The sequence below is a fragment of the Furipterus horrens genome, unplaced genomic scaffold, assembly GCF_987537825.1.
Source record: "Furipterus horrens unplaced genomic scaffold, mFurHor1.1.pri manual_scaffold_17, whole genome shotgun sequence".
Taxonomy (NCBI): Eukaryota; Metazoa; Chordata; class Mammalia; order Chiroptera; family Furipteridae; genus Furipterus; species Furipterus horrens.
The window spans coordinates 22,281,976-22,303,604 of NW_028327187.1; the positions used below are offsets into that span (position 1 = coordinate 22,281,976).

The window sequence follows — 21,629 nt, forward strand, 5'->3', positions numbered from 1 at the left end:
GAGACTTTTGAACCCAATTCAAATTAATGGAAGGACTCTCTATAAAGAACCTTTCAAATAAGAGCATATCTCTCCCCCGTTCTTTCCCATAATTTAGTAGTTCATTTAGCAAACATTTATTTGAATGGCTATCATGTGACAGGCAATTTTCTAGACATAGAAATCTCTGTCCTCTTGGAACTTACATTACAGTGGAGTTAGTAAACAGTAACACAACAAACATAAAAAATAGGTAAATTATAGAGTATGTTAGGTGATAAAACTAGAACAGGCTTAGGGGATCTGAAGGGAAGAGGGCAAATTTAAAAGAGGTGGTGAGGATACATCCTCAAGCATGTGAGAGAAAACTGATGCAGCAGGGAAAGAATGTTGACCATACTATGTAGTTACCTTGTGATATGCATTTTACAACTCTGTGCCCATCAGGGGGCACTGGAGGATTTGGTGCAGAGTTTGGGGAAAAAGGGATTCATTCAGTTTTGGCCATATTAAGTTTGAAGTGCCAGAGGATAAAGATAAATGACCAACAGGTGGTCAGAAATGCAGGTCTGGAGCTTAGGAAGATACATTTGAGATAGAGATGTCAATTTGGAACCAGTGTAACATCGATAATGCCTGAAGCAGTGGACATGAATAGGTGAGCTAGCCAGAGAAGAGCAGAGTGAAAGAGGTCAAGGGGAGAACCTTACTATTGAATGTCAACATTTTAGTGGATAGAGACAAAGGAAAATCGTGAAAGAAGAGTGCATTTCATTCTGGTCAGAGAGACAGAGGGGGACAGAGACAAGATGTGCCTGCTTTGTTAGCATTCTTATATTTCTCCCCTTTCATTTCTCCATAATGTAAACCGGTTCTTTTCCTGACAAAACACTCGCCCTGCTACACCCCTTTGGGCGTGAATCCTTCTTAAAGGCCTTGCCAAGGTAAGGAGAAGGGAACTAACTTTTGTTGAGCATCCCCCCTGGCCGTGCCACTTGATTGGGTCTCAAAATACAGTGGCCGCTCTCCTTTGCACCCCACCCACCTCCTTGCTTTCACACTCTCGCTTCCTCCCATAGTGCCGGTTACCAAAGGACTGAAACGTAGTAAAGCCAACACAAAACAAAGAACACAGTTTGAGGGAAAAGCAAAAACAACAAACCAAACAAACAAAACAAAAACCCCCTGACAGGGACAGAAACCCAGCACCAAAGGCCTTTAACCACCACCTCCAGGCCCCGCTCCTCCGCCCCTCCTCCCCCCTAACCGGCCTCTTCGCAGGCCTCGCCCCTTGCCCCAATCATTTGCTGGCGCTCTTCCTCTCCACTTCCCCATTGGTCCATTCGTGCCTCTTCTTTTACGCCCCTCTCCCCGCATAAGCTCCACCCGTCGCAGAGAGGCAGTGCTGCGCCAGCTGTCTCACAGGCACTCGCGGACTTTTCCCCGCGTGCTTCCCCTTCCTTCCCGGCATTCCTGTTTCCGCTTTCTGAAGGCTCTTTGGTTTTCCCACTCCTGTAAGGCCCTTCGCGCCCAGTGGTCCAGTGACGTCATCTTTCTGCGCTGCGTGGACCCCCACTGTTGGAAGAGGGAACTGCTTCCCTGCACTTCACTGCTATCGTAGGGCTGCTGCTCATCCGGAATAATGGCGCTGTCACTGTGGAAGGGGCTGGTAGGCATTGGCCTCTTTGCCTTAGCCCACGCGGCTTTTTCCGCTGCTCAGCGTAAGTGCCTGGCGGACGCGGACCGCTCTGGTGCGGGAATTGGGGGGTGGTGTGTGGGTGCTCCACTGAGGGAGGGTCAGGCTGAGGGTCCCAGGAACGATCATTCGAGACCTTAGAGTTTGCAGTGACTACAAGAAGCGGTGAGGGGATCCCCAGTGGAAGATTGAAGCAGCGTTAGAAGGGGGTGTCTGGAAGAGGGCACAGAGCGGGACAGGCACGCTGCATGGTGGGCAAAGAGGGAGTCTGTCTGGGAAGCCCGGACAAGTGATGTCAGTTCCAGCGCGGGGCTGATCACGCAAAGTGTCAGGTTGAGGACCTCGGTTTCTCAAGGTCCCATGACAACTTGGTGGACAGCATCTTGGGCATTTCTCGGCTGCCCAGGCACTGACTGAGAAGTAATGTGAACATTTGCCTTAGGTAGGGACTGGTACAGGGAACAGAGCACTGGACTCGGAGTCAGGAGGGCAGGTTCATAAAAAATTGCTTTGCCGTTAAACCTGTGACCTTGGGTAAGTCATGTCACACAGAGTGACATAGAAAGTTTAAATGAAAAAAAGGTAGAAGTACTTTATCATACAGATAAAACTGTATCATCTGGAAGAAAGTTGGTGTCCCACAGAGGATGCAGTGTAGTCTTGAGACAGCTGATCTGTTTTGACGTCTTCTCTCCTAGGCCAAGCCAAATGCAGCCTCCCTCCTGTTTTCATAGCGAGCTAAGAATGTTTTTACACGTTTAATTTGTTGGGGGAGGGGAGCAAAAGTATCATTTTATGACCCATGCCAGTTATATAAAATCAAAGTTCCAATGTCCATCAATGAAGTTTTATTGGCACACAGCCACACCCATTCATTTAGGTATTGTCTGGTTGCTTTCTAAGGGCAGAGTTGAGCCTGTGATAGAAACAGAATGGCCTACAAAGCCTAAAATATTTATTATCTTGCCCTTTATGCATAAAGTTGGCTGACCTCTGTCCTAGCCTATACAACCCATGAGGGCAGGGACAATGTATATTTTTTTGTTCATTGCTGTAATCTCAGGGCCTAGCACAATTTTCCTCAGAGTAGGTACTCAATAAATCTGTTCAATGAAGGAACTGAATTCAGGCTCAAACTTTATTTCTTTATTTGCTGGATTGCTTTCCTTTAGGAATAAAGCAGAAAATGAAATGTGAATTCCTTCAAAGCTCCATTTTTTTCCAACTTACAACTTTTTATTGCTTATTATATATTACTAAAATGATCCAATTATTTTAACTACTTTTTACATACATGCATTATGACATTGTCTGAAGGAAATGCAACTTATTTTTTAAATAAATTTGAATTTAGAAATTTTAGATTTACAGAAAAGTTGCAGAGACGCTACAGAAAGTGACTGTATACCCCCTTACCCAGTTTCCATCATTGATAACATCTTATGTCACTATGGTATATTGTCACAACTAAGAAACTGACATTGGTATATTACTATTAACTGAAGTCTATCTTTTATTTGGATCTCACCAGTTCTTTCATTAATGTCATCTTTCTGTTCTAGGAATCAATCAGGGTATCACATTACATTTAGTTGTCATGTTTTCCCAGTCGCCTCTGTTCTGTGCTCCAGGCTTTAATGATAATCATAATGGCTAACATTATTAAGTGCTTACCAAATGCCAGGAACTGAACTGAGCACTTTACTTGTATAATTCTGTCCTACCAAAAGCCCTTGAGGTAGCTGTTATTGTTATTATTGTATTTGAAATGTGAAGAAATTGAGACACACAGCTAGGAAATTTGCACAAAAGTACTGAGATGAGAAATGGTGGGGCCAGGATTTAAAGACAAGGAGTTTTGACTCGAAGCCTATGTGCTACACTACTTTATGAAATTCGGTCTCGGGGAATTGGTTGAAATTGCACTATGCTTAGGTACTAGAGGTAGGGTAAGTTGCCCTGAGGGAGTTCAATGGCAAGTGGAAAAACATGGATCAAGAAATAATCACAATAAAGTGATATAAATGCCATTCTAAAAGTATGTAGACACGTGGAGACAGGGGCAGTTCTAGAGCCTCACTTGGCAACTGTGGTCAGCAGAACAGCATGGTTGTAATCACTTGGGAGCTTGTTAGCAATGCCTGCTCCAGATATATTGAGTCTGAATTGCATTTCAGTCAGATCCCCTGGTGATTACTGTGCACATTCCTTTGAGAAGCACTGCCCTAGGGGAAGGTAGGATTCTGTGGAGTATTGCAGCCTTTTCTACCATAGGCTTCAGCTGTGAAACTTTAAGGTACTAAATCAAGATCACTGAAGTCCTTCCTACCTTTAGTTTTACAGATGAGGAAATTCCTGGTTAAATGTAGTATTAGAGAGTCAGATTAGACTTTAGGCAAAGAAGAAAACTAGCTGGGATCTGAACAGAGGGTAGGAAGTTAGGCAAAACCTATTTTTGGTAGTGGTTTGATTTTTCTTTTACGTTTGTCCTTATGATAAACCCTGTAAGAAAAAACTACAGAAATGTCTCAATGAATTCTCTTTTAAGCGTCAATACACATTGACTCACAACAATTTGGCTTTTTTATTTCACAATACATTATTAAATAGGGATTGTGCAAGGTTCATCTAGAATTAGGGTTTTGTGTTTTTATGTTTCCAGTGAGATAAAAATGCCTTGTGGCACTTGTCCCTGCAGTTGGACCTCTTTATAATGCTCATGGTGGAAAGAGGCTAGCATTAACCTTTGAGGCTACTTGTGTCATGTCAGATTGTGACAGCATAGTGTACTCTGGTGCCATGGCATGCTCATCTTTGCCATAATGGACTTCGTTATGGCTGAGAGCCTGTTATATATCTTACTTAATCCTCACATTATTCCCATCTTACAGTAGCAGAAAATTAGGCCGTGAAAAGATAGGTACTGTATTCCATTGAGTCTAAGACACACTTGCCCTCCAACATCTTTATTTGAACACTGAGAAATTGAGGTAAGTGTTACATGAGAGTGTCTTACGTTGATTGAGATAATATCAGTTACAGTAAATTGAAGAGCTGGTTTTATGATCCAGGCATATCAGCTTCCAAATCCTGATCCTTTTCTTTCATACTATGTTGTTCCCTGAGACTAAGGCAGCAGCAGAATTATAATTTAATCACGGAGGCAGAAATTAATGTCCTGAAATTTTTCCTGTTCTACCACTGCCCCAGCATATTCTCTCAGGAAAAATATTTCCGTACCAATTCTATGTGATGGTGGTGCTATTTCAGAATAGAGATTTTCTGTAAGCTTATTAATTTTTAAATAGCTGTGAGCTCTTTGACCAGTTAGTGAAAGGAACGATTCACTTCAGAGGATTCTAGTTTTCCTGTAGTAATGAAAGAAAAATTATGTATAGGTATTTCTTCCTCATACTTGCTCACCTTTCACTTTTATTCTCTTTTATAAGGTGACAAAGTGAGAATAAAGTTGTTCAAGATCAGGCTGATAGTCTGAGAAGATAGAGGTTTTTGACGAACCCAGAATTAGCATTACTATATGTAGCATACAAGTCAGCTGCTTCTTTGGTATATTGATTTGCTTGTATTTTAAGGAAGAAAAATGAGCTACAGTTTACTTAATGGTATGCTTCTGGTTTATAGATCGTTCTTATATGCGATTAACAGAAAAGGAAGATGAATCACTGCCAATAGATGTAAGTTGGTCATTTATATTCTATTAACATATATTTTAAAAATTAGCCATGTACTTTATGGTAATATTTTTACTGGTTTTTATTCTCTTAAAATTTTTAGACTTAAAATTACATCTGTTCTCTACTCTACTTTTTGTCATTCATTGTGAAACCCAAAGATTTGTAGACAAAATATTTCTGTTTGGTTTCAAGAACAATAGTTGAAATAGTCTTTCTAGAAGTTGCTCTTCCATAGTTTGAGATGCACTTAAAAAGTTGATTATTTTACTTCAGTTTTTGATAAAGTTCCTTTTTATATTAAGTTTAAGAACAAGCAAAATTAACAAAACATTGTTTAGGAACATACACATAGGAAGTAAAATTAAAGAAAAACAAGACCTGTTCTTTTTAGCTAAAATTATATGTGAACTTAACTCACAATTTTAATCTTTACTGGATTTTAAATTACAAATTAGTAAGTTCTTTGTAACAGAATCAAACAGTAAGTATAAAAAGTAAAACTGACCCCATTGCTCAGCAATTCTACTTATATTCTGATGTTTGGAGTATACCAGTAGTTCAGTTTTCTTCCTACGCATAAACATTTTATCTTTATTTATGTCTGTATAGTTGTACCTAATCAAAACACAGAGGGTTTCTTTTAAAAGTTATTATAGATATATATACACATATATATATATAGTTTTATAATTAGATTTTTATTACTTAATTTATCTTGACATATTTTCATGACTACTTACAGATTTACCCCATTTTTCTTAGTGGTGCCTATGATTGCATTGTATGAAACAGGTCTTGGTACACTGGTGGTGGGAATGTAAACTGGTAATAACATATGACATGACGTTTTAAGTTAGGAAGAGTAATAGCTTGTGGCTAATTTTGACTTTAGGTTGTCTATAATGAAGGATATGGTAGATGTGGCTATTAATTCATTCTCCCATCATCATTGCATTCTGGTAGATGCACACACATTCATTTATATCTATTTAAAGTAACTTCCTTCTGTTTACAAATTGGAAAATAGATAAAATCAATAAAAAATATGCCTACAATTCCACATTGATTAATGTCAAGCTTGCAAGTTTTTGCTTGGATAACCTCTTTGGAAAGGATTTTAGTATCATCTAATAGTTGAATGTACATACTCTACACCAGTGATTCCCCTCCCATGCATCAGAAGAAATACACAAGGATATCCACATTGACATTCTAACACAAAGTAACACACAGGAAACAGTCCACATAACCATCAAGAGTGGAATGGGCAAATTATAGTATTTTCATAGAATGGAATACAAAATACAATGAAAACTAATAGACTACAACTATATACTACTACATGGATGAATCTCACAGAAATTCAAAATATAGAAAAGTAAGTAATATATGTTTTAGAGGTACATACATAGCTGGTAAAATTATAAAGAAAAGCAACTGATTAATACAATTTCGGACAATAGTTAACTTTGAGGGAGGGTGAAGAATATAATTGCAGAGGGACAGATGGGACTTGAAAGGTACTGGTGATGTTCTGTTTCTTAAGCTAGGTGATGGGTAAGAAGTATTCTTATACTCTATGATATTTACAATAAGACATTAAAATTTTTAGTTTCTCTTGGAAGCAGATGGTAGTTGATAACTGAGTTTTGAGTGGCTCAGTACCTGTTTTTGCTCTTTGAGGAAAACCCACAAGTATTTTTGTAGCCAATCCATAGAATTTATAGAAGACTTTATTGTGTTTTAAGTCCAAATCCTTTACACTGAGAATTGACTCCTTGGTAGGATCTGGAGAAATACCCATTAGGGGCTAAAAGGAGATTTGAAAGAAAATTGTAAATTTTTATAATAATATTTGTATATAATTTAGTAATCTTAATCTTTATACTCACAGATAGTTCTTCAGACACTTCTGGCCTTTGCAGTTACCTGTTATGGTATAGTTCATATTGCAGGGGAGTTTAAAGACATGGATGCCACTTCAGAACTAAAAAATAAGTAAGTTTTCCCCTTTTCGTAAGCATTTAATTTCTTAAGAGTTTTGTTTTCATTTACATAATTTTAAATTTATGTGTTCTGGCACATAAAAATCATTTTTTTTTTTTTACATTTTGATGGTACAATCAGTATGAGTAATGAAATAAAAATTTTGAGGCAGTGTTTGATATGATAGGAAAAATGGAAGTTGAATAACTGATTATTGATGATAGAATAAGATGCTATATTATGGTTTTGCTTAAAATTATTTATTGACTGGTTGGGTGGACGGGTAGATGGAAATAGATATATAGGAAGGTATTTCCTCAGAAATATTTCCCTTCCTCCCTTCCTTCCTTCCCTCCCTTTCCTTCCCTCTCTTTGCTTCCCTCTATTTCCTTCCTTCCCTTCTCCTTTCCTTTTTTCCTCTTTTTGTCCTTTGTCCCAGCTTAGTCTTTGGAAGAATAATAGGTTTTATATTTCCTCTATCACTTGAACTTAGTCTGAGACATAAACTCTGTTCTCAGGCCCTTTTTTATCCCTGAGTTAAAGTATATGTCTTGTTCTGCTTTCATTTTTCTCCTGTACTTCTTCTAAGTATTTTTTAAAAGATTTTATTTATTTATTTTCAGAGAGAGGGGAATGGAGGGAGAAAGGGAAAGAAACATCCATGTGCAAGAGAAACATCAGTTGGTTGCCTCTCGCACGCCCCCAACCGGGGACTGGCCTGCAACGCAGGCATGTGCCCTGACTGGAAATAGAACCAGCGACCTTTTGGTTCACAGGCCAGAGCTCAATCCACTGAGCACACCAGCCAGGGCTTTCTAAGCTATTTTTGTGAGCTTTGCTTTTTATAAAATCATTCTTTAGCATTGTTCAATTCCATCTCTGGACTTTACCCACTTTCTTGATCCTGGAAAATGTAATCCTTTACAGTATTTTCTTAGGAGGATTCACAATAAACATGTTAGAGGAAACTAACCCGCTTTCCGCTTTTTACTTTTTACTTTATATTTAAAATAGTCACATCTCAGGCTGCCTGTTTTATTTGGGGGTTATGCTAGGATTTTTAGATGGGGTGACTTTGAGATCTGAGTTTTATCACAGGAAGAATTTTTTTCCAGGAAAATAATATTTAAAAACATGCCAGCACTAAAAGCTATACACTTAGGTGTTTGTGAACTTTTTTTAGACCACATATCTTTCACTGGAAAAGAAGAAAGGATACTCCACTATCACCATCCACTACTACTATTCTTAGAAAGAATCTACTAAGCATCACAGGCAAGGGGCCAGGAAAGGAAGAAGTAAAAGAGAATGGCATTGAGTCGGTGGCAGCAAAATATATGAGTTTGGACAACACAATGTACAGAAGTGCCAAAGGAATTTAAGGATTTTTTTGTTGTTGTTATATTTGAAAGAGTCTTAGAAACCAGATCTGTCAAATGATCATAAGGCTTGAATAGTGAGGGCCTAATGAGAATAACCAAAGGTACCATCTCTGTACTGGTTTTTAAGACTATTTGGGCATGGACTAATTTCAGATCTATAGAGGTGATTAAAGTTCAGCAATTACGTGTGCTATTCATAGGCACACTGGAAAGACTGGCTGAATAAAAAAATCCTAAGGCTACATGTTGCTTTTCCAAGTTTCTTATTTTAAAGGAAAAAATAAGATACAGTATGATTACCATTTACAATCTGATTTCATGGATTTAAACATAGTTTAAAGTATAAACCATAGCAAATTCATAATTCATGAGAAGTCTGCTTATTTTCAAATAGGCTTTTATAAGGGTTTATCCAAAATTGATGCTTTTTTTTTTTTCTTTTAAGGACATTTGACACATTAAGGAATCACCCATCATTTTATATATTTAATCATCGTGGTAGAGTACTATTCCGACCTTCAGATACAACGAATTCTTCAAACCAAGATGCACTGTCCTCCAACACATCGTTGAAGTTACGAAAACTTGAATCACTGCGTCGTTAAGATTTTTACAAATCATAACAATACAGGACAAAGAGCTGGAATATTGGAGTTCGGGGTATAAAACACTCCCCCTATCAGTATTTATAATGATCTCTTAGACCTAATTTTAAAAGGTCTGTGGCCCTTGTTTGTACACTGTAATCAAATTATTATTTTTTTGGAGAATTTCAAGATTTATTTATTTTTTTTAATTGAATTTATTGGGGTGATATCAGTTAATAAGATTATATAGGTTTCAGGTGTACGAGTCTATAATATATCATCTGTATATTGTGTATTCACCACCCCAAGTCAGATCTCCTTTTGTCACCATTTATCCCCCTTTTTCCCCCTCTTCTGCCTCTCCCCATCCCCTTTCCCCTCTGGTAATCACCACACTGTTGTCTGTGTCTATGAGTTTTGTTTTTTGCTTTCCCTTCATCTATTTCACCCAGCCCCATGCCCCCCGCCCCTGTGACAGCTGTCAGTGCATTCTCTGTATCTATTAGTCTGTTTCTAGTCTGTTCATTAGATTCCACATGTAAGTGAAATCATATGGTACTTGTTTTTCTTGACTGGCTTATATCACTTAGCATAATACTCTCCAGGTCCATTCATGCTGTTGCAAAAGGTAAGATTCCTTTTTTTACTACTGCATAGTATTCCATTATATAAATGTACCACAGCTTTTTTATGCACTCATCCCTGTTGGGCACTTAGGCTGCTTCTAGACCTTGGCTATTGTAAATAGCACTTCAATGAACATGAAATTATTAATGCAGTATAAATTATCTGTGAAATCTGTGAAATGAGTCTTTGATCTTTTATAGAGAAAAAGTTTTTTTTTTCACTTAAAACATTTACATTTCATGTAAGAGTCACTGTTTTGAACACATTTCTTTGGAAAAAATGTTTTGTAATTATTTATTTTCTTAGATTTCATTTCTTTTGCACTTCAGTTTCTAGGATCCTTTAGAAACAGTGTGACTATTGCATTTTGCAGAGTGAATGATAGTAAAATGGTCTTCATTTCTTCACAACAAATAGACTTCTCTAAAGAGATATAGAAAGGTGACATCAGTTTTTCTTATGCCCCCTAAAAAGTGGCTCTGCTTCAGGAGATACCAGTTTTTAATTTATCTATGACTTCTCATTCCACCTGACTCCTATATACCTTCTAATATCAGCTGTCTTGTTTAATCACTTCTCTGGAGTCCTGTGTGCAGTGTGCAATTTTTGTGTCAGAAATTCTTTGTCTTAACAAATATATTTAACCAACTCTACTTGCTATAAAGGCACTTGTGTTCTCTTCATTTCACTGTAAAAAATTTCCCTAATTGGTTATGTAGTGTAAGAATAGTTGAAGATACATCAAAAAGACTCTTTGTGATATAATTACCCTGCCTATGTAGAAGAATAGTAATCACTGAGGAAAATTGATTATTTGTCATTAGCCAGTTTAACTTATTCAAAACCTTTTATTTTATTGCATACTATACTAGTGAATTAGTAAAAATAAACTTCTCATTAAAGGTAGACTTCAAAGGATTTGGGCCAAATATGTTTTAAATATTTGGAACTTATATATTTAATTTTTTTTAAATTAAGGTCACTTAAGAAATTGTTTTGTAGCTTCTGACTTCTAACAGGCTTGCAGTTTTCCATCTTCATGATATGCTACTGAAGATGAAGATGAGGATGAGGATACAGAGTAGAACTTTTTTAGAAACAGTAATTTTAGTTTTAAGAACATTTGGCTAGCTCTTTGATTTTCAGAAAGCTTAACATTTTTTTGTAGAGAACACTTTTTATTGAACTGTACGGATATGAAATCAATGCTTATGTTGAAATTTATAGATATAAAGGGAATAATTATGCAGATTTGAAAAGGAAATGTGCTTATAGGCAAAGTTCATATGATGCCCTTAACTTTGATGGTATTATTTTTTCCATTAGAAATGAACCTCAGCTTTTCTATTCTGCCTGGTAATACACAGCCCTAAAGCAGGAGATTATTTTTTCATTGGGTTTTATTCATGTTTTGTTTAACTTTCTTTTGCCAATCTAGTCTTTCTGTGGAACACCAACTCTGCTTTCTAAGGAGGACAAAGTTAGAAATCTGATGACCTAAAATAATTTAGAAATGAATTAAAAATATGAAGTCAAGGGTTAAAGTGATAATAAAATCAAAATAGTGTGTGAGAAACCAGATTCTTACATAAGGTTTTATACCGTTTCCTCAAATATGACTAGATTCACAACAGCCTCTTGTTTTCTTCTCTCTTGAGGCTGCCTTCCTTTCCTAATATTTTTATAACAACTTTTTAAAGATATAATTCACATACCTTACAATTAATCCATTTAAAAGATCAGTGGATTTGTAATGTAGTCACAGGTTGTGCAACCATGACCACAGTGAATTTAAGAATGTTATCACCCCAAAGAGAAACCTTGTACCCTCTAGCAGTCTTATCTCATTTCCTCCCAATGCCTCCCAGCCCCGAGCAACCACTAACCTACTTTCTACTTCTATGATTTGCCTTTTCTTATCATTTAATATAAATGAATTCATACACTATTTGGTCTTTCATGACTGGCTTCTCGTGCAGGGTTTTGTCTTATGTGGAGTGAGAACTTCTCATCTTGAGAACTGTAACTGCTCTGAAAGGAAGTAGTTGGTAAAATCAGTAGATGTAAAGATAGAGGGTTTCTTAGTCAATCTTATGCTGAATAGTTTTTCCTCATAACCAAATATTCATGATATACTACTACTTATGTTTTGTCTAGACTCTAGAATGGATATTGAAATCTTTGTCTGCCTAGTCAAGAAAGTCCTGCTAAAAATGATGCCAAATAATTTGGCAACAAATTGACATAGCAATTTTCAAGTGTCTCACTTTGGTAGCAGCTTATATACCTTGGGCCAGGCGAGCTTCCCAAATTTAATTTCCTCCAGTATCTTTTCCAGGTATGTGCCATAGGACTTGAGTTGATTTGGATGCATCATGACACTGCTAAATGGGTTAAGTTCAAAATTTCACTTTTAATACTATTGGATAGCCCATGACTACCTAGAGTAAATCCAAAAAATGTAGTCATGTGAGCTCATTCAGCCTGCAGGTGACTATGATTTCAGTGGTATTCAGAAGTTTGAACTATTAAAAGCTCTAGAATATGTGAAGTCTCACTTCTTAATAATCAGGGAACCAGCCAAATGCCATAAACTAATGGCTCAGCTTCCAAAAATGTAGATCAGTGTATTAGAGACTATGATGCTGTGTAACTCCCTAATGATGGTGTCCTAAGTACTGTAGCTTCTTTTTCAGTGGCATGGCAGCATCTTCCTGGTTGTATGTGGCCTGTTTCCATGATATATTGAGTAGTGTTGTTTGTAGTGAGCATCAATGCCTGTAATACCAAGCAAAGCACATTCTTTTGAATGTTTTCTCTCTTTTAATGACCTGCCCTGTCTAATAAATAAATGATTGTCTTACCTTTCCCCTGTTTTTGGTAGTGTTTTTTTTTTTTTATTTTTTACTTTTAATCACATTTTCTTCTGCTTCTCTGTCCCAAGAAAAATGTAAGAGCTAATTTTATGACTATTTTTCCACTGTAATGCTGTTTTACTAAATTCAATGGATACTTTACTTTTTATTATTTATATATATAAAGTCTTATTGCAATTTTATGTTTTTTGGAGTCAAAACAGAATATAATCTTATTTATATTTATAAATTATCAAATGACCTTTGGGTTATAAGAATTTTGGTCCTTGAGTAGCAAGCAGTGTCTAATCATTTCATCAGAAATTTTTTATATAGCCAAGCTGCTGTGACAAAATGTCACTTTATACTTAACAGGAAATCATGATTAAAGCATTAGGGGGCAAATATAAAGTTCAATGAAAATCCAGAAGGAAGTTCTGATTTGCAAAACTTGGCACTTGTCTGCAGTATTTTTAAAAATAGCATTACCAGTATCTAAATCTATCTAGGAATATCTCAAAACAGCCCACTAATCAAGTATTCTTTAAAGAGAAAAGAATAAAGATAATATATGAACATAGCAAAAAAACAAAAAAATCAGATTGTACTGAAAGGCATGAAAGGAAAACGTGCCCCTTCCTTTCTACTCCTAATACCTCTCCTCAAAGGAAATCAGCTTAAAGTGTCTCATATATTCTTTCAGGGAAAAATTATTTGCCAGCAAATATAAACTTTTAAAATCAGATTGTATTATACTCTTCTTACCTTGCTTTCTGTTGTTTGATAAGATCTTTCTGTGTCAGTATATACAGAAATACCTCATTCATTTAATGACTATGTGATATTCCAATGTATGAATGTGTTATAAATGTTTAAACATTTTTCTATTGCTAAACCATATTGCAGTGAACATACTTGTACGTATAATGAGATTATACCGAAGGGTTCATTACCAGCAATAGAATTGCTGGGTCAAAGGGTATTTTTAATTTAAGTAGTTATTGCTGAATTGTTCTCTGGAAATCGTTGCCCAGTTATACTACCATGTGTAATGTATAAGAATAGTTACTTAAGACGTCCATGCCACTGGGTACCAAATTTTTAAAAATTTGATCATCTGAAAGTGAATAAATGGAATCTTGCAGCTTAATGAAACTGTAATGAATTTTAATGAAGAATGTGGAACACATTTTTATGTTTATTGGTTTCTTACATTTCATTTTATGTTTATTGGTTTCTTACTATGTGGTCATGTTCTGTTTTCTATTATATGAATTTTTATTGATTTATATGTGCTCCTTGTAAGCTATGAAAATTGGTTCATGGTCGTATATTTAATAATATTTTCCTGAGATTTATTTATTTATTTATATGTGTAGATAAACTTATCAGTCTCTATAGCTTCTATGATTTGTGCCTTGCTCATAAAGGCCTTTACATTTAAGAATAAATTTAATGTATTTTCCAGTACTTTAAAATTTTTAACCTTTAAATCTTTGATTCGTTTGGAATTAATTTAGGTAGAAGAAGTGAGGAAAGGATTCAACATTTTTCTCCCTCAAAGAGCTATCTGGTTATTCCAATACTATTGACATTTTTTTTAAAGAATTCATTTATTTACTTTATAAAGAGGGGAAGGTAGGGAGAAAGAGAGGGAGAGAAACATCAATGTGCGAGAGATATATGGATAGGTTGCCTCTCGCTCGCCCCAAACTGGGGACCTGGCCGTCAACCCAGGCATGTGCCCCAACTGGGAATCGAATCGGCAGCCTCTCAGCTCACAGGCTTACACTCAATGTACTGAGCCACACCAGCCACGGCAACACTATTGACTTCTTTACACACTGATTTGAAAAGGCATCCTCATCCATACATTGAATTTCCATATGTATTTAAATCTGTTTTTTATTAAGTTTATTGGGGTGACATTTATTAATAAGATTATATAGGTTTCAACTGTACATTTCTATGATGCATGATCTATATATTGCATTGTCTTTTACCTGTCTTAATTATTTTAAGTTACTACACATTTTCATATTTGCCATTACTTATCCATACCTCATTATTATTACCCTCAGGATTTTTTCTTAGTTATTCTTGCATGTTTATATTTGCAGATGAACTTTAGTATTATTTTTCCAATTCTAAAATCTTACAGACATTTTTCCTAAAATTTTATTTTGAAAAATATGAAACTTACAGAAAATTTAAAAGAATAATATGATGGATTCCAATATACTTTGATTTAGAGTTACCACTCCTAACATTTTGCCACTTTTGCTTTTGTTCTCTCTAAATGTGCTTTTTTTCTTTTTTTAAATATATTTTATTGATTATGCTATTACAGTTGTCCCAATTTTTCACCCTTTGCCCCTCTCCTCCACCTGGTACCCGCCTTCACTCCAGCAATTCCCCCCTTAGTTCCTGTCCATGGGTTGTGCATGTAAGTTCTTTGGCTTCACCCTTTCCTATATTATTCTTAACTTCCCCCTGCCTATTTTGTACCAACCAATTATGCTTCTTAGTCCCTGCACCATTTCCCCATTCTCTCCCTTCCCTCTTACTGCTGATAACCCTCCAAGTGATCTCCATATCTACGATTCTATTCCTGTACTGTTTGTTTGCTTAGTTTGTTTTTTAGATTCAGTTCTTTATAGTTGTGAATTTGTTGCCATTTTAGTGTTCATAGTTTTGATCTTCTTTTTCTTAAAGACTTACCTTTAACATTTCATATAATAATGGCTTGCTGATGAAGAACTCCTTTAGCTTTACCTTGTCTGGGAAGCACTATCTGCCCTTCCATCCTAAATGACAGCTTTGCTGGATAGAGTAATCTAGGTTGTAGGTCCGTGCTTTTCATCACGTTGAGTACTTGTTGCCAGTCCCTTCTTGACTGCAGTTTCCTCTGAGAAATCAGCTGACAGTCTTATGGGACGTCTGTAGGTAACTCTGATTTTCTCTTGCTGCTTTTAAGATTCTCTCTTTGTCTTTAACCTCTGGCAATTTAATTATGATGTGTCTTAGTGTGGTCCTCTTTGGGTCCAACGTGTTTGGGACTCTGTGCTTCCTGGACTTCCATGTCTTATTTCCTTTGCCAAGTTAGGGATGTGTTCTTTCATTATTTTTTCAACTAAGTTTTCAATTTCTTGCTCTTCTTCTTCTCCTTCTGGCGCCCCTATGATTTAGATGTTTGTATGTTTGGAGATGTCCCAGAGGGTCCTTGTACTATCCTTATATTTTTGAATTCTGTTTTTTTCCTGCTGTTCTGATTGAATGGTGATTTCTTCCTTATGCTCCAAATCATTGATTTGAATCCCAGTTTCGTCTTGTCCACTGATGGTTCCCTATAGCTTTTTTCTTTATTTTATTCCACGTAACCTTCGTTTCTTCCTTTATGTTGATGTCGTACTCAGTGAGCTCTTTGAGCATTGTGATCACCAGTGTTTTGAACTCTGCATCTGATAGATTGGGTATATCCATTTCATTTAGTTCTTTTTCTGAGGTTTTGTTCTGTTCTTTCATTTGGGCCACGTTTCCTTGTGTCCTCATTTTGCCAACCTCCCTGTGTTTGTTTCTGTGTATTAGGTGGAGTTACTCTGACTCCCTGTCTTAGTAGGAAGGCTTATTGTAGAGAAGGCACCTGTAAATTGTGTGGGGTGGAGCCTTAGATAATCACCAGGGTGGGGCAACCCACTCCACTGCTTTGTGGCTCTGTCGGGGGTGGGGGGAGGGCTCAGAGAGGGGACACTGCTGCTGCCTGGCTCCTGGAGGTTTGCCCGACACTTGTCCCATTTCCAGTTACTTCACCCACTTCCTATATGCGACTGGCGCCCTTTCAGCTATTGCCCTGGTGGTGAATCCCAGAGTGGTTGGGTTTGCATGCATTCTAAGTCCATACAGACCCCATAAACTCTCTGGAATCTCCTGAATATCTGGTAGTTTTTTCAACTGCCCCAACCCCCACTGGTTTTTGCAGCAGAAGTTACAGAGATTTATGTTCCTGGCTCTGGAATTGTGGGCTATGTGGTCAGGCCTGGGGATGGGATCTCTCACTCCCAAAGAATCCATCCTGATTTTTATCCACCATATGTAAATGTGGTACTGTCCCTTCTGCCACCGCCACCTCTGCCACACACTGCATCTCTGTGCCTCTCCGCCCATGTCCACGACTCTGCCCCTCCTACCCATCTGTATGCATGTGGCTTCTTTAAATCCTTGGTTGTTGGACTTCCATACAGCTCAATTTTCTGATGGTTCTGGGTATTATTTGTTTTGAGGTCTAGTTGTAATTCTTTCTATGGTTGCACAAAGAGGCGAAGCATGTGTATCTCTGCCTCCATCGTGACTGAAAGTCTAAATGTGCTTTTTTCCTGTCCTATAAGAGTGAGGACATTCTCTCTTTTAACTATAGTACCATTCTCACACTTAAGAAAATGATGAACAGTCCAATATTATTTCATATTCAAATTTCCCCATGTGTCCCCATAGTGTCTTTTATAGCTGCCCACACCAAGGTTCACAAATTACATTGGTTCGTGTGTCCCTCTAGTTTCTTTTAAACAGTCCTCTTTTTTAAAACGGTATTTTATAAATAAACTATTTTTAGAAATTTTAGATTTATAGAAAAATCGGGAAAGTAGCATCAAGGGTTCCCACATGCCCCGCATTCAGTTTACCTGTTACTAACATCTTATGTTAGTGTGATGCATTTAATATAATCAATGAACCAATATTGATGCATTATTATCAACTACAATGAATGTTCAAATTTTCTTAGTTTTAATCCAATGTCCTTTCTGTGTGCCAGGGTAGCATCATATTTAATCATGATGTCTTCTTAGGCTTCGTTCTCTTGGTTGTGATTGTTTCTTAGACCTTACTTATTTCCGATGACTTTGACAATTTTGAGGAATACTGGTCAGGTTTTTTTGTAGAATGTTCCTCTATTGGGGTTTATCTGATGTTATTACCATTATTAGGCTGGGGTTACACGTGCCATTGTTGTATCAAAGGTACATATTTTCTAACCAGACTTATCACTGTTGATGTCATTCTTGATTACCTGACTGTTTTATCATGTTTTTCTACTATAGTTACTCTTCTTTTCCACTTTCCATATGTACTCTTTGGAAGGAAGTCACTATGTACAGCCCAAACCTAGGAAGTGTGGGAGTTATGCTCCAACTCCTTGAGGATGAAGTATGTACATCAATTATTAATTTTACTGCACAAATGTATTTCTTCTCTCCCACTTATTAACTTATTCAGTCATTTATATGAGTTTGGGCACATGGATATTTTACACTTTGGGTTATCCAATATTTATTTTGTTATTGAAATTTTTCCAACTTCGGACATTGGTAGCTCTTTCATTTGGCTCCTGTGTCCTGTTGACATACTCCATTATTGTGGATTCTTTTTTACCACTTCCTTACTGTCACAACAAGATGTTCCAGACTGTACTTTTCCTTTCCCAGTCCTAGAATCAGACTTTTCTCCAAGGAACCTGATTCCTTTAATTGAAGAATGGTATTTAGAAACCAAGATCTGGGCTTTACTTGTGCTCAGTGCAGCTGGGGTTTCATCGCTTCGAGGCCCTTTCAGCTGACAGAGCAAGGAAATATATATGTGTGTACTAACCTGTGCACACACACACACATTTATATAAATATTTTTGTAACATCTGTATTTCTACTAAGATAAACACGAATTCATATTGATGTTTGATCTATCACCACATAAATCATTCTCAGCTCCTTCCTTTGCTTATCTTTAAACTCCTGCTCCAACATTTAGAAACCTGGATTTCAGCATCTGCTACCCATTTACTTGAATTATTTAGTTCCAGAATACTTGTGAAATGATTTCAGAATTGTTAACCCGTACTCCCATGATAAGAAACTTTTTCAACTACAGCACAGTGATTATGGAGGTTTTTTTGCCATTAGTTTTACAGACTCCATTGATTTCCAAAGTTATTTAGGTCAGGGCCTTTCCCCTTACTCTCTTAAGTATATTTGTTTCATAAATGTTTAATACAGTTAGATCTTTTTTGTCACATTCTGCATTCTATCCTGGGACTCCCCTGATCTAAATATTTTTTTTAAGTTTGTATACATCAAGGTTCAGTTTTTAAATTACATTTAAAAATTGAGGTAACATTGGTTAATTATATTATGTAAATTTCAGGTGTACACCACTTTAAATTTATATCTGTATACTCTATTGTGTGCTCACCACCAAAAGTCTAGTGTTCATCCACTACCATATATTTGACCTCCTTTCCCAACTGTGCCCTCCCCACACCTCTCTCCCCTCTGGTAACCACCATTCCACTGTCTGTATCTATGGGTGTGTTTTAGTTTTGTTAGCTCATTTATTTTTGTTTTATATTCCTTATGAGTGAAATCATATGGTTTTATACAACTCACCAGCAATAAAAGCAATTCAATTAAAAAATGTGTAGAGTATCTGAATAGGCATTTTTCCAAGGAAGACATACAGATGGCCAAGAGAGATATGAAAAGATGCTCAACATCACTAATCATCAGAGAGATGCAAATTCAAACCAAAATGAGATATCTCACACCAATCAGAATGGCTATCAACAATAAATCAACAAACAAGTGCTGGCGAGGATGTGGAGAAAGCAGAACCTTTTGCAATATTGGTGGGAATGCAGACTGGTGCAGATACTATGAAAAGCAATACGTACATACATCTAAAGCCTAAAAATGGATCTGCCTTTTGACTCAGCAATTCCACTTCCAGGTGTATATCCATAGAAACCTGAAACACTAATTTGAAAGAACATAAGCACCCCTAAGCTTATTGCAGTGTTATTTACAATAGCCAAGATCTGGAAATAGCCCAAGTGCCCATCAGTAAATAAGTGGATAAAAAAAGCTATGGTACATATCCACAATAGAATTATTAGCCATGAAAAAGAAGGAAATCTTACCTTTTGCAACAGCATGGATGGACCTGAAGTGTATTATGCTAAGTGAAATAAGCCCGTCAGAGAAAGACAAATACAATGTGATTTTACTAATATGTGATTTTAAAGAATAATATAAACAAACAAAACAGAAACAGACTCATAGATACTGAGAACAGACTGATGGTTGCCAGAAAGGAGGGAGTAGTTTAGAGGACTGGGTGAAGAATGTGAAGAGATTGAGAAGTACAGATTGGTAGTTATAGAATAGTCACAGGGATGTAAAGTACAGCACAGGGAATATAGTCAATAACATTGTAATAACTATGTGTGGTGCCAGTTATGTACTGATAATATCAGGGGGAACACTTTGGGAAGTATATGATTTGTCTAGCCAATATGCTGTACACTTGAAACTAATACAAAATAATTATGAATGTAAAGTGTAATTGAAAAACAATTTTAAATGTAAGAAAAGCAATGAGGAACACTGGCAAATGTCAAAATTGACATTTCCAGAACTCTGGAATTAACCAAAGTGTTGCCCCCCCCCAAAAAAAAATCCTAACAGGGTTTAAGAAAAATGGCTAATTCACAATAACAGGAAGCTTTGTGGTTTTTTTATCTGGCCTCTTTTCACCCTTCTCTCTTCTGTTTTGTAGTAGCCTTGAAAACCAAGAATCACTATTCTGAGAGAATTATTACTATTTAAGGTGCCTTGCAACACTTTGAAAAGCACATTCCCCGGGCTTGTCCATAATTAAACAGTCTGAGAGTTTTCTCTGTGTGAACAACCTATTTAGTATCTTAAGGTACAAGATAGGAATCCCTGTAGTGCAGTGCTGAATAGAAGCAACAAAGGTGGGTGGGAATCTTATGTTGTTTTGATTTTGTGAGGAATGCTTCCAATTTTTCACTACTAGGAATAATATGTATTGCAAATTTTCAGTAGATACCTTCCTACCAAATGCTTTTAATTTTTGCTCATGAATATTTGCTGTATTTAATCACATGAGTGTTTTGTATCAATTGTGATGATTATATAATCTCTTCCTTTCCCATTAATACAGTGTGCTGGTTTTTTATTTATTTCCTCTCAGCTCCAAAATCACTCTTCTAGCCTGCTCTTTTAAAATGGTTATGGTTCCTTTAATTTTTTTTTTTTTCTTGTGGAAGTTGATACGAAAGGTTACTGTATGTGTAGAGGGCACCAAAGACATTCATTACATGTCAGAAGTTTTGCTTGCTGGTTCTGAGGGTTGCTGGCACAGATGGCTCCTGCTAGGCACCAGGATCTCCAGCACCAGGACTTGCCTCTCACACGGCTTCTGCAGAGCGCAGCTGGTACTCATCTTAGGCAGTAATATAGCAGTGACTTTGGTGAGACGCTTCCTCATGTACATCACTCTCAAACACCTTAGAGGTAGTATTTCCAGCAACTCGAAGAAAGGTAGTTGTTTCTAGAGGCACCACAACTTTCCTGCCATTTTGAGTTGCTTGCAGGCTTGTCTAACAAGGTCAGGATTTGAACACTTAGTATGTGAATTCTTTGACCAAGGTATTCTATCTCTGCCTGGGAAAATGTCCCTTCCTTGGATGTTCTAAGTCTAGGTTGCGGTACTATTCCTGGGTGATTTGACTCAGCTCTTTGGAGACACTTCCTTGTGTGTTTTCTGGCGCACCTTATGTCAGCCATGTTAGGGAGGATACTGTCTTCGTCTCTTTATCTCAGTTCTGCGAAGAACTTTTCCTTGAGCAATTCTGTCCTTGCTGGTGAGGGAAGTCTTTCTTGGGTTCTTGTCTCAGCGCCATGTGAGGGAGTGAGATGTTCCTTGGTGTCTAGATAGCACTAGGGGGCGTTTTTTCCTTGGGCGCTCTATCT

The 21,629-nt window shown here is 36.9% G+C and overlaps 1 protein-coding gene across 2 annotated transcripts in view; it reads left to right on the forward strand.

The window, feature by feature from the left end:
* Positions 1-1,377: 1,377 nt before the first annotated feature.
* The window catches only part of MMGT1 (membrane magnesium transporter 1), a 37,714-nt gene continuing 17,462 nt past the window's right edge, over positions 1,378-21,629 (forward strand). Inside the window, exons 1-4 of one of the 2 annotated variants that reach the window (XM_090264243.1) lie at positions 1,378-1,700; positions 5,318-5,370; positions 7,265-7,368; positions 9,184-9,510. In XM_090264243.1, the coding sequence (XP_090120369.1) occupies positions 1,622-1,700; positions 5,318-5,370; positions 7,265-7,368; positions 9,184-9,343 (396 nt within the window). In that variant the 5' untranslated portion in view covers positions 1,378-1,621 and the 3' untranslated portion in view covers positions 9,344-9,510. Of the gene's footprint in view, positions 1,701-5,317; positions 5,371-7,264; positions 7,369-9,183; positions 9,511-21,629 lie in introns of those variants that run through there. The other variant, XM_090264242.1, reaches the window with a different exon arrangement.